Below are 13,352 nucleotides of genomic sequence, written 5' to 3'. Positions count from 1 at the left end.
TAAACGCATGAAATATCTGGATAGTAATATTTATTTAATTCACATATATATTTTTCTGTCCATATACAGAAGTTTATTTGAGGCAAACGTTAAAGTGAGGCGATTCGCTCGCTGCACTTTGATTGGCGCCGAGAAGCGACCGCGTCTATTTCATTTCTTTCAAGTAAATGATAAGTATATTTCAAGATTACTGTTAAGAAAATATTTTCCTTAGCAAAGATACCTGTTGCTTAAACAAAGAAAAGTAAAAATTGAGTAATCGCTTTTCTCAGTAGGAGAATGGCATTCTTTTGTGTGTAATAAGACGCAACGCAACCAAAGTAGAGCATTCTGCAAACCGTTTACGACGTCGTTTCAACGGTATATCGTGTTCTTTCTGTCGATTGCGTCGGCTCCTGACTTTTTTCCCCGTTTTGTTGTCTTCCTTCCGAGCACGTTATCGCCGGAAGATTCGAAGAGAGCCCGCTTTATATCGAGGTTTCCTAATCCATTGTACGAGGAGGCGAAACGCGCGTGGTGTATCGAGGCACGGTGTTGCGCCACCTTTCTACGCCTAACCTGCCGTGAAATGTTATGAAACACGCGCCGCGGTGCAATGATTCGATCCGTCAAAACTGCACTGCACAGCCGAGCGGCCGCTTTCGAAGGCCGATTCGGCCGAGGGTGCATCGCCCGGCAGCCTCACTGCTTCGGCGACCTCCAAGGACGATGCGTCGCGACGAGAAAACGGCGTGAAAACGGACACGTGTGAACTTTTTCCCAATTAGTATAAGTTTGCGGAAATAACGAGATACAGTGTATAACAACGTATTCTCAGAATTCGAATACGATTCCTACGATTCCTACGATATTGTTACACAACTTGTAATTGTGCAACATTATTGATCCCAAATTGTAAATTAGGGAAGAGTTGCCGAATGTATACCACTTAATTATGTTAATTATGTTTTATTACATTTCTCATTTAATATTTTGTTTTACGCAAGTAAACATTGGAAATTGTAGCTCGATATTCCAAATATCACTGTTAAATCATTGTAATTATAGCAATGTTTAATCATTCACCAATAAAAAGTTAATTTATTACAAGCCTTTTTGCAACATGTTGTAAAAGATACGATTTAGACAACTAATTATCTCAATACCTGTAAATCTACGAAACCGTATTATTTTGTAAAACATCGAATTAAAACAATTAAAAATATAAAGAATTAACTAATAATTATTTTATGAATTATTTATCCAAAAAATCAAACATTTAATAATTAATATATAACAATAAAAATGTCAAAATAAAACTGACTAGAATTTATTTTTACAATTAATATATTTCTATACATATTAATTGTTAGTTTTATTACTTATCAATCTTATGTTAATATCATTTATTGCAGTAAAATTTGTAATAGTACGGATTTAAGAAAAAAAATGATTTATAAGATTTTATCAGATTTTCTAAAAATATTGATTTAATCTTAATAACAACTGCAACCACATACCTTATATGCAATGTGTGTAAAATATTCTATAATAAACCTTATAAAATTGCAAAAATTTAGAATAACTTTGCATGACTACATTATTATCAGCTATGTAAGTTAATCAAGAAGTAATATCAGTTTTACTTAATGTTTTTAAGTATTGTTAACATGCATAGAACAAGATGTAAAAATTTTGTTTATATTTTTCTTTATTTTATATTTTTATCTAAATGTTGCTTATATTAAATAAACATATAAAATATTGACTTAGGTAATTGGTATGAATTCAGCAACTCTCTCCTGCACCTGCATGTCATTTGATTTACTCATCGAACTAATACGTGAAAATATCTCTATCAAGTAGAATGTATGGAAGCAAATGAAACTTCTTTTACATTTAATTTTTATAACATTTATTCTTTTCTTCTTGCGTCAATTTTTGTGACTAAGCATATAAATTAGAAATTTCTGTCACAGTCCACGATTTCTCTTTCTGAAGCAGTATCGATCATTGAAAATCGAAAGACGAGACATTGTTAAAATGCAGATCATCGTTGTTACAAAATTCAAAATATTTTTTATCACGATTTTTTTGCTTTCAAGGATAAATCATAAAGTTTGTATTAACAGAACGTTGTAATTTTAGTTAATAAATCAATTCATATCTCTCACAAAAAATTTATTTTTAAGATTTTAAAATGTTTTATTTGTTATTTTTTAAATAATACTTAAAAATGTTTTAATTTTAAACGATGTTTAGATTTCAAACACTAAAACGTTTAAAATTAAAATCTTTCACAACTTTAAACGTTTTAATATTTTAAATCTAAACAGTATTTCAAATTATAAAATAAAACATGAGTATTTAAAAGATGAAGACAAAAATAAAACAGTTTAAAATCTAAGAATCAAACACTTTTTTAAAATTAAAATCACTTTTTAATTGAAGTTTCTTCTTTTCTTTTGAAAAACTAGACGGAAATGAATCAAGCAAATAAATGCATCCACATTTGCATCTCGTCACGGTAATCGCATCTCAAGGACCCCGCCCGAGCGTGTATTCGATTATGTGCATTGCATGCTTCGCATTCCCTCGTTCGACATAGCCCTAATGGTTAAATGTTACAATCGTCCCAGCGCATATCTCGTCTGTCCGCTTCCTCTTTCCCGGAACGGAGAGGGAAAAGGGTTCTCCTTCTCTATCGAGGAGGACTTTTTACTTCCCATTGCGATCGTGAACGTTACTTTATGTAGGGCAATCGCAGGCTGACCTGCCACCCGCACGCGAACGCGATCCGATCGAATCGGCGGCGATCGGCGGCGTGCGAACTCGACTATCGCGTCCGATACCTCGCGCGAACAAACGCTATTAGGTCTGTAAAGGTGAAAAATGAGAGAGAGAGAGAGAGAGAGAGAGAGAGAGAGAGAGAGAGAGTGAGAAATGTGAGAAGGTTCGAGGATTACAAAATCAGCCAGTGCAGCTGGTGCAAGTCGAAGAGGTGGAAACAAAGTTAGCATATTTATCTGAATCGTAAACTCGGATTCTTCCTCCGCCTATTCTTCGCTAACGCGTGGATATTTTGCCACTGAATGTGAAAGAACATTATAAATTACCTAGGATAAATAAGGCTTACTTTTAATTTTTATTCTTTTTAATTCTATATATAATAGAATTTTATCTTTGCAATTCTGTCAAGTAAAATTTTTGAAGTATAAAATAAATTAAGAGGTTCTTATTCAATCTCCGCATGTTTTAAAATGATATGTATTACAGGGTTGAGTAGTAACTAGTTAAAAAATTAATAGTTAAAAAACAAAATTTTAAAAATTAATAATTTTTATCCTAATGAGTTAATTTATCAAATGAGTAATTTTTAACTTTAACTATTTATTTTTAAAGCACACAAATTTTAATTTTTTAATTTTTTAAATAAAATAAAAAAATTTGTCTATGTAAAAGAAAAAAATTGTAAAAGAAGAAATATGTTGCCACGTAAAAAAGAATATTTCTTTGTTATATCAATAACAAAAAATCTAAACTTAATTGATAATTAAAATATTAAATTTATTAATGATCCATATTGTAATTGTTTTGAATAATTTTACTTCAAAAATTACAACTTTTTAGTTTAATATAAATAATATTTTTGAAAATTGACTTTATTTTAACTTAAATTAGTTAATTTAATTTTAACTTTTATCTGAGTTAATATTTTTTATGTAATTTTTAACATAAATAAATTAATTTTGCAAACGATTAACTTTAACTTAATTTAATTAAATAAATATATTAACTCAATCTTCATATATCATTATAAAAAACTGTGGAATGTCTCTTAGACTTTGCAAGTACGTAGAATAAATTATCGGATCTTTCAGGAATTCGTTTATTAATTCTACCTCCCATCAATCAGAAAGGCATATTTCCTTAATTAAGATTCATAATTCAGCCTCTAGCGACTTGTGCACTTAATAATACAGATACCGTAAGCTTAGAAAATCTAAACCGCAGATAATATTGTTCCACGAAATGATCACAAGGTTTAAGAGAATGATCAATGAATAAAATAATTTTATCGTTACGAATTGCAATTGTTTGTCTTGCAACTTTATTGTAGGAGAAAACCGCCGAGAGAAGACGCGCCGTTGGAATTTTGAAATAGCTCGAGCACTTTCACAAAGCGAGCGCTTTTCTCGGTCGCGTCCGTGCTCGTATAAGCGTGCACGCGTGCGTATGCATATTACGATCGTCAGTGCGAGGACCAGTTTCTCTGCGAATCTTATGTCAAACATATTGTTGCTAAACATGCAATTTCACGTCTGTCGAGATTCGTTTCTAGCGAGATATCGTGAGAGTTTCTTTGAAACGCGGTAAACGCGATGACACAATTTTTTAACACAATTCTAATTGTGCGACTCTATGTATTACCACATCATTAACTTAATCCGTTAAATTGCCGTATTGACGGTATCAATTATCACATATAGAATTTTTTTGTAATTTTTTTTTATTGTCGGACATTGAAAAAAATCTGGTTGTATGAATTGAAAATTTGGTAGATTTCACTAGTGAAAAAAAACGAATCAAAATTCTACTATAAATAAAAATTGACAAATAAACATGATGTATGTATATATTTACTTCTTTTTGTTAATTATATCAAAATTCTAGAAAATCATATTAAATTTAATCAGTTAAGTCAGTATATTTCCTTTAATAAAAAAAAAAAAAAATAGTAAACGTAAATAGAAGTTTTATAGATCCAATTGAAAAACAGCAAACTAAATCTTTGCAGTTAAGTCCATCAAAAGTTTTAAATATAAAATATCGAGAGTCCAATCACAATAACCAGAAATTCCAGAGTTTGATGTTACCAAAGTATATTCTAGCACACTGGCTTGTTACTCAAAACATTGTTATCAATGTGTGGTTATGCATCTCTGCCTTTTCCATTCCATTGTTATGAAAGCTCAGCTGAGCGCAGGTACACACCTAAACGGAATTCACGCCTACTCATCGATAGTTACCACTCGATTATTTCTGGGCGCGCAGAAGTGTTCTCTCGATCCAGGAATCTGTATGGTCAGCGCCAATCTCCTCTCACACTTCCATTCTGCTCGATTTAATGGAAAGTTCAAGCAACCATTGAACTCTCTAAGTGGATCTGTTGTTAGATCTCTTAATAACTTGAATACTTTAGAGTAGTTTTATTAATTATTTAATCTTTTATCCGAGGTAAGTATTTATCTCTCCAAGTAGCATTTATTATATTTAGTAAGAATGTAAGAATTTAACTGCACCTAAACTCGTTTATTACGGGTTGGGCAGTAATTAGTTAAAAAGTTTAAAGTTAAATAATAGAGTTAAAAAGTTAATAATTTTTAACTTTAACTAGTTATATTTTTAAAATATATAAACTTTAACTTATTAATCTTAGCCAAAATTAAGCATTTACCTGTCAAAGAAAAAAATTGTAAAAGAAAAAAATTCATTCTCACATAAAAACTATATTGTGGTATTATTTCATATTGACTTAATTTAATAGTTACAAACAAAGTATTTATTTTATTTAATGATCCATATTATTTGGTAATTTAGTTATTTAAAATAATCTAATTTTAAAAAGTTATTCTGACTAAATTTTATAACTGAATTAATTTTATAACTCGTTAACTTTAATTTATTTGAAAAAAATTAGCTTATTCAACCCCGATTTATTATAATTTAACAAATAAAAGTAGAAAATTGTCAAATATTAAAAAATATTTTATATGTAAAATGTAAACACATTTTCAGTTTTTGTAAACTTCCGAAAAATATTATCTTTCTTATTATTATTATTTGAATCCTGTTTATATTTCATTATTCTTGCAAATTTATGTATTATATCACTAAGAAAAATATTTTAATTGTACTCAACGAGATGCATATGGTAGAATGCATTTTTGTGGAACCTAAATTCTAGTTATCACGATTGGACTCGATATTTTATTAATAGAACGTTTAATAAACTTAACTATTTGGTTAACTTTTACCAGTTAGACCTATAACAAAAATCTCTTCTAGTTATATTCACTTGACATTTTTTTCATCAAAATATTATGCTGACCTAATTAAATATAAATATAGCATCATTATCAAGAATTCTGATACCTTTAATAAGAAGGAATTAATCATGATCATCTGGTAAAATTTTCAGAAAAATTTTGATTCTTTTATTTTTCAAGAGACATAAGTACTACTTGAATCTAATAAATTTCCAATTCTTGTAATTTTTTCAGGGGCAGACTTTTTCGTTAAAAAAAAAATATTTTAGTTTTCAATAGAAACTATCCACGATACGCGTCTAATACGCTCGTTACGAACCACTCTATATTTACTTTCAAATACTTTGAAATGTTCCTTACAAGCAAATAATAATCTCTTATGCAAGGAGATTGCCTTTTCCCGGTGGAATTATCGACGTTACGTATGCATCGAGGAAGAAATATGCGAGAACGGGCTCTGGCGAAGGACGAAATCAATCTGGTGACAGTAGCAGAACGCAACGGGTTAAGTACATACACGATCTACCTAGTTTCCAGACATCTCGTTAGATAAGTCAGCGTTTCAAGGATAACGGTCCGCATGGAAATCCACGTAAAAGCAGCTTGCCCCGATGTAAAACGTATCATCTACATATCCCGTTTCTCGTGCCGCCGTCTCGCCGCCGCGCGCCGGTCTAGTTTTGGCTCCGTTTATTTCTTATGGAGAAAATAGATAGTTTTCAAAGTGCAATGTGCAATGTAGGTCGGACGTCGCGTCGTCGCCGTCGCGCGCCGCGCCGGATCGTGTTTCGGTCGAGACAGGTGGGTCTCCCCTACTTCCGGTGCACCCTCTCTCTGTCACGTACAGTCCAAACTTTTGACCCTCTGAATCACTTTCTCAAAGTGCATCCACGCAAATGACTCATGCCATTTTATTTTAATTTAAAATTTCGACTTCATGTTTGTTTGTAAATTTTATTTTACAAATCACATGTAATTAAATATTATTTTATGGAATTTTACGATCTAATTCTCTGATGCATATTTTGCATTAAAATGACCAAAGACATTGCTATGGCTTTAAATTCAGATACAACGAATTTCAAAGTTTCTTTGATTTGCTTTGTATTCGTTACTTTCTAAATCTCTCATAGAGTAAAGTGTCACTCTGATAAGATAAAAATCATTGTAGAAGTTTTATTCCATACGAGTGAATATTCTAGATAAATGAAGTTTTGTTCTTAGACAGTGTGAATCACTCAAACAATTGCACAAACTCAATTTTCACTCTATGAGCATTAGATCGAGTTTATACTTTTTATTAAACTTGTTTACACAATTATTATCTAAATCTTGTAAAGTGAAGTATCACTTAAAAGTGTGAAAATGGAACTTGTTTAATTGTTTGAGTGTGATTTACCACTCCAATAACACAAAAATAGCTATAGAAGTCCTACATGAGTGAATTTTGAGTCTTGTAGAATGGCAAATCACTCGAGAACAATTGCATAAGCTCAATTTTCGCTCTATAAGCTTTAGAAAGTATTTTTATGAAATTTGTATGAAATCGTGTGATCAAGGTGTACAAGCTCACACGCATAAACTCATTTATCATCGCAGGTGTTTTCCATATTCTCACATGCGAGAATTGACAGCAGGTCCGTTTGCGTCATAGCGAAATATATAATTATATTAAGTGGAATGCGTATGGTGCAAAAGCGCTTTAAATACACGGCGTTTGTCGTTGCCGATGAAAAAATGCCGGCACAAACGTATCTCGCGCGAATTAATGCAACTGTTACAGACGGCAACGAAACGCGCGTCACGAAGTAGAACGGGATAGAGTATCCCGAGACTTTTACTTGGCATTTAGAGACGGAGATATATTCGCTTCCGAGAGAATATCGTACGGTGGTGTGCCGAAAAAAAAGCGTGACGAAAAGCGGTTTTGACGTTAGCCATTTCGCGAGAATTGGGAGAATGCGCGAGATGTGCGCGATACCAGCCAATGACGGGACTCATTATCTACGGATATACCGGGTGACCTCGAGACACCAGAAAACCAGCGAGGACGTGAACCGAGAGAGTGGGCGTTACCTGTTTTTGCTCGCTTACTCTCCTTTCCTCGTTCGCGCCAGGGACAAGGCGGATAAAGCGCGAGTCGGTTGAAGGAATCCTTTACCTTCCCTCTTCTAGGATTCTCCGGAGGCTGCGTGCTCGGCAACTTTAACGCGGGGTCATTCTCACGAAGCGAACAAAACAAGTGGATATTCTCTCGCTAACGGTCACTCCGCATCTTCATGTCCATTAAGAAACTTTTATTATTGATAATTATCTTCGGACGATAGTAATTAACACGAATCGAACGAAAACGTTTGTGATGTTTGCAACCGTCTTTAATTCCGCACATTTGCTTGAGACATTTTTAGATAAATGACTCACAGCTCACAGCTGAAGTGAGGTATCTTAACAGTATTGTCAAGTTATAAATATTTGTAATAAATATAACAGAAATATTAATTACAAATCAATATAATTTCTTTCCGAAAATACTGTATAGATTTTTGAATTTTTCTTTAAAATCCAAATTTGAGGGAGGGGAAAAAAGCCTCCAACTTGACAGCACTGGTATCTAAATAAATTCAGAGAGGTCATTCCGAAGTATCTATAGGAGAGGTCTTGCCACTAGGAGTGCTGCACTCGGGGAATGCATTCTCCCGAGTGGGACGCTACTCGGAGGGACGCACGGAGAGGATGCACGCGTACTTGCGTCTGCTTTGCATTTCGCGAGAGATCAATCACGAGCGATAGAAGACTTTCAGCGAAGAAAGATTCTCTTTGTAAGATGCGCATCCTTTTTTTTTCCTCGCGGGAACGCGAAAGGATTTGCCTAGCGTGAAACGCCTCGATATATATCTGAATTGTGCAACCGCTTCTAACTTGTCGGCAGAGAAGAGAGAGAGAGAAAAAGATAGAAAATATAGAAAAAGTAGCGTAATACAGCAACAAAGTTTCAAATAATTACTTGAGAATAATGAAAAATTGATGAATTTTTGTTCACGATGCATTTATCTCAGATGACAAAATTTGATTACTTTTTTTAATTAATTCGAAGTTTAGAAATTTAAATTGGAGCTTAATTAACAACGTATCTCGTGTTTTGAGTTGATAAATTGCAGAGGATAGAGTAACCTTGCATCACGGTTTCACAATCAAAGCAGATTTCTTCACTCTTAAATATCGCATATGACTTCCAGATGAGGAATAAATCAAGAGTCTATAATTTTATTTATCGTTACGTAAGCCACACGGGTCCGTTAAATCCCTTTAACAAAGATACATGTTGCGACATCAATTAATCCTAATGCAATTTGGTCGCGTGTCTCCGAGACTTGTAATTAATTTTAATCTCGACTTAACTCACTCAAAACAAGGAAAAAAGAGTAAGTTAAGTTTGCATTTGTGAAAATTGATACCAGTGCCTCGAATCCAATCTTTACTCCAAAATTGGCGCATCTATTGTGACATATACGTGCCTTGCGCATACGCGAGGCTTCCCACGAGGGGCAGGATGATCCCGTACACCAAGATCATTCTCCACGGGTCGGCGAAACGACGCGGTGCGATCACATCGACGATCCAAAGAACCAGGAACCACCTCGGCGCGCGAACATCCACGGGGCCCGCTGATAGGGGGCCACCAGGAAGCACTCGCGCACTACGAACTTTCACGAGAGGTGTGTTTCTTTCCTCTGACGATACCAATCGTCGAAACTGCGTCGCCAGATAAAACAATTCGCAGGATGCCGTGTTCCACTAGGACCTAAACCAAAGCTCCTCGCGAACCGCTTCTTAGGCTTTTCCGATCCTTACGTTCACCTTCAACGTTGATCTTTAAAGCGCTTAACGATCGAACGACTGATCCCTTTGCACTATTGACATTTCCACAGTCCTGCTGGTTGTTTGACACTTCCTTAACGATCTACTCGTCACCAACGACCAATCCTCAATCACAACCGAATACTACTCAATCCAAAATTATTTGGATGACTTTGGACTAACCGATGGCATCATCGAGCAATCGGTATTTCTTCAGGATTCTCCATCACGCGTCCTGGTTCCTTACTCATCTCTGTCGACTCGCACTCGCAAAGAGATTATATCCTCGAATTTGATGACATTCGATTAACGCGCGATTACACGTGAACCGAACGAAGGGTCCGCGATAACAACAAAATTAATTTGACGGCATTTTATCCGCGGTTTCGCTCGCCGTACGCAATGAGTTGGGATAACCGACGACGATCCGTTCCCTTCACCGGTCGACCGTCGAATGCCCCGGGCCTCAGGCCCCTTTTGCTCTCTCGACGGCGATGAAAGTATCGCGCCGAGCAGAGCCGACCAGCCGAGTCGAAGCAGCAACCACGTTCAACTACGTTCTGCTGCTACGTTTTCATGTAGCGTAACGTCGACGTTTGCTAGATCATTGGGCCTTTGTGTTTGTGTATCTCTTTAGTCGTCTTCATGCTGTTACTCGTTATGCCCAAAGAGTGCTAAATATTTTCGACAAAGAGAAATTAATTTTCAATTTTTAATTACATTGGAGATTTTTTTTTTTAAGCAAAAGTTAGTTTCTCTACGCCAAGAGGGGAAATACTGAAATAATAATATTATTCTTTTTTATAATTTCATAATGCAAAAATAATAATTTTAAACATGTAAAATTATAATTATGAAGAAGAAATTGAATTAAAATTTGTCACAAAACATAAAATAGATTAGACAATTGGCGTATATTATGAAAATAATTAAACAACAAAGTTTTAATGATAGAAATGGTATGTTTACAATTGATTCTCCATAATTTTCTGAAATAATGCACATAGATGCAAAATGCGCTGTTTACTTATATATAAACTTTCACATTACTCTCTAAAATTAAATAATAAAAGAAAGTCACCAATACTGATTTAGATTTTCTAAAATGACAGTCTCTTATTACTTCGAAACTAAACATTGTGTCATAGTAATATTGATAAAATTAAAATAAATTATTTATACATAATTTACATATCAAATCAGCTAAAAACAACTTCTCCAAATGCTACAAAGTCAACATTTTTATGATTTTTGTTTGCAAATTACATAGTTTAACAATAGAGCGTATATTATTGATAATATCAACTTTTGCATGTTTATAGCATTTTAAATTTTATTTATATTTTATTTATATTTTTCTGTTTCTCGGTTTTGCGAGATGCAGCGTAAACTGGTACATTTGTAAAACGTTTTATCAAATGCTTATCTTTGATTATTGTATGATAAACTTAATTATAGCAAAAACAATATTATAAAAACTGTTAGAAGATACTTTTTAGTTTACACTTTACATTTGTGACCAAAGTTGTATTTTTAAGAAATATAGTCCTAAAATAAATTGATATGTCAGTTACTTTTCTCTATTTTTCACTTCAATATTACTGCAAAAAAACTAATTTTAATTTCATAAAAAATGGATATTTGAAATTTCGTACAAAATATTTCATACGAATAAAAATGGCTTTCTCTGTTATGAAAAAAATTATGGAATATTATTCCGGCTTACGTGACAGCAAACCGGTAGAGTTTCTTAAATTCCGAAATTTAAATTCTGGTACGAATCGATGCTTAAGTCCAGTCCATGCTCCAATTACTCTATGATAGCTTAGAAACATGAAACTCGACTAACTTCTGGACCAAAACCGGATTAAATTGAAAAATTGCTACCTATGACCGATCGACCTCCTTTTGAGGTTTGCAGTAACACATTAAAAGGGACCGGTTTCATTATAAATGATATCCACACGAGAGCCATTTTTTAATTGCAATCCGATATAATTGCAGTTGTAGTCGACCAATAACGAGACTGAAAAAATAAAAAAATGTCCAGATATCAGTAATCACATATATTTTCTTAGGAAAGGATTTGAAAAATTGATCTACAGGTAGTAGTAATTTTCAAAAAATTTTTATTGCATTTACTTGTTTGTGTTTCATAAATGTGTTTATGGTGGAATTTTATCGAAGAAGTATCAATGAATAATTAAAATAAAATAATTTTAAACAAATTTTAATGTTTAAATTTTCAAAAATTTTTAATTTTTTTTGAATTTTTAGAAAATTTGAAAAACATTTTCACGGATCTAAATATTTTTTTTTAATCCAGCATTTTTTCAAATGTGTTCCAGACTGCGCCTTAAGAGCTTTAATAAATGAATTAACAATAGCCATTACCAATTTTTATATAACAAAAACGTTAAGTCGGCGTTCTATATTTTCGAATTTTTATTTTGTGTTTACTCAAAATTCTTTTAAATATATTTGAAAAAATGTTAATGTTTTTTAAACTAATCTATGATACAACTAATAGCTTATAAAGTTAATTCAATTGCATTAAGATCAAACTAATTTTAGATAAAAAAGACAAGTTAATTCTGAAAGCCTTATTTATATTAAATTGGGAAATCAAAATTTTTTAAAGTTATGAATGGATCACCAAATAAATTTAATACTTTATTTGTAAATTTTTATATAACATAACAATTAAATTTATGACATAAATTTATATGACATAACAAAGTAATATTGTTTCTTTTATGTGGGAATGTATTTTTTATAATTTTATTCTATTACATAGATAAACTTTTAACTTAAAGAAATGTTAATAAATTACAGTTTATATGTGTTTAAAAACTAAATACACTATTAAAAATGTCACGAAATTTATTTGTAAATTAAACATTAAATTCAATGTATCTATGACTGAAAAGTATATGTATGAAATTTAGTGTACTTTTGACCACATTAAATGTTTTTACTGTACTTGCTTTGTTTCTGTTACGCATGAATTTCTGCTGCCTACGTTTAACAGTTTAGGTGAATTTAAAAATTAATCCATTTAAAATGAACTAAGTTAAGTTAAAAGTTATTAACTCTTGATTTTATTACTTACCTTTTAACTTTTAACTACTTATTATCGCAACTCTGCGTTTTAGAGACTAAAATTTTTTTGGCAAGCAGCCAAAATCCCTTTAATTACATTTTACGAAATTTGCAGAATAGGGTGCTCACTTTACGAAGATTTGCTTAGGGAAGAAAACACAGTGTCTGTCAATCGTGGTCAGTAACGTGAAGTCGCCAGTAAGGTTACCGCAAGTTTACCGTTAACAGTCCCCTCTCCGAGCTTTCGGTCCCTGGCCACTCTTCTCGGGACCTCCTCTCCGTCTCCTTGTAAACCACCGCGATATTCCGCGCGATCGCGTTTCTACTTTGGTATCTCCCGCTCCCGTCCTCGCTCGTTCGTTG

At 32.9% G+C, this 13,352-nt stretch overlaps 1 protein-coding gene across 1 annotated transcript in view; it reads right to left on the bottom strand.

Annotated features, from left to right (window-relative positions):
• The window catches only part of LOC105196116 (sushi, von Willebrand factor type A, EGF and pentraxin domain-containing protein 1), a 39,187-nt gene extending 29,585 nt beyond the window's left edge, over positions 1-9,602 (bottom strand). The window contains exon 1 of the mRNA XM_039458439.1: positions 9,545-9,602. Coding sequence (XP_039314373.1) covers positions 9,545-9,602 — 58 coding nt within the window. The remainder of the gene's footprint in view (positions 1-9,544) is intronic.
• Positions 9,603-13,352: the final 3,750 nt, after the last annotated feature.

The sequence above is a fragment of the Solenopsis invicta genome, chromosome 16, assembly GCF_016802725.1.
Source record: "Solenopsis invicta isolate M01_SB chromosome 16, UNIL_Sinv_3.0, whole genome shotgun sequence".
Lineage (NCBI taxonomy): Eukaryota > Metazoa > Arthropoda > Insecta > Hymenoptera > Formicidae > Solenopsis > Solenopsis invicta.
Note: the sequence above shows the minus strand (reverse complement) of the source record. Positions and strands in the feature narration are given on the sequence as shown.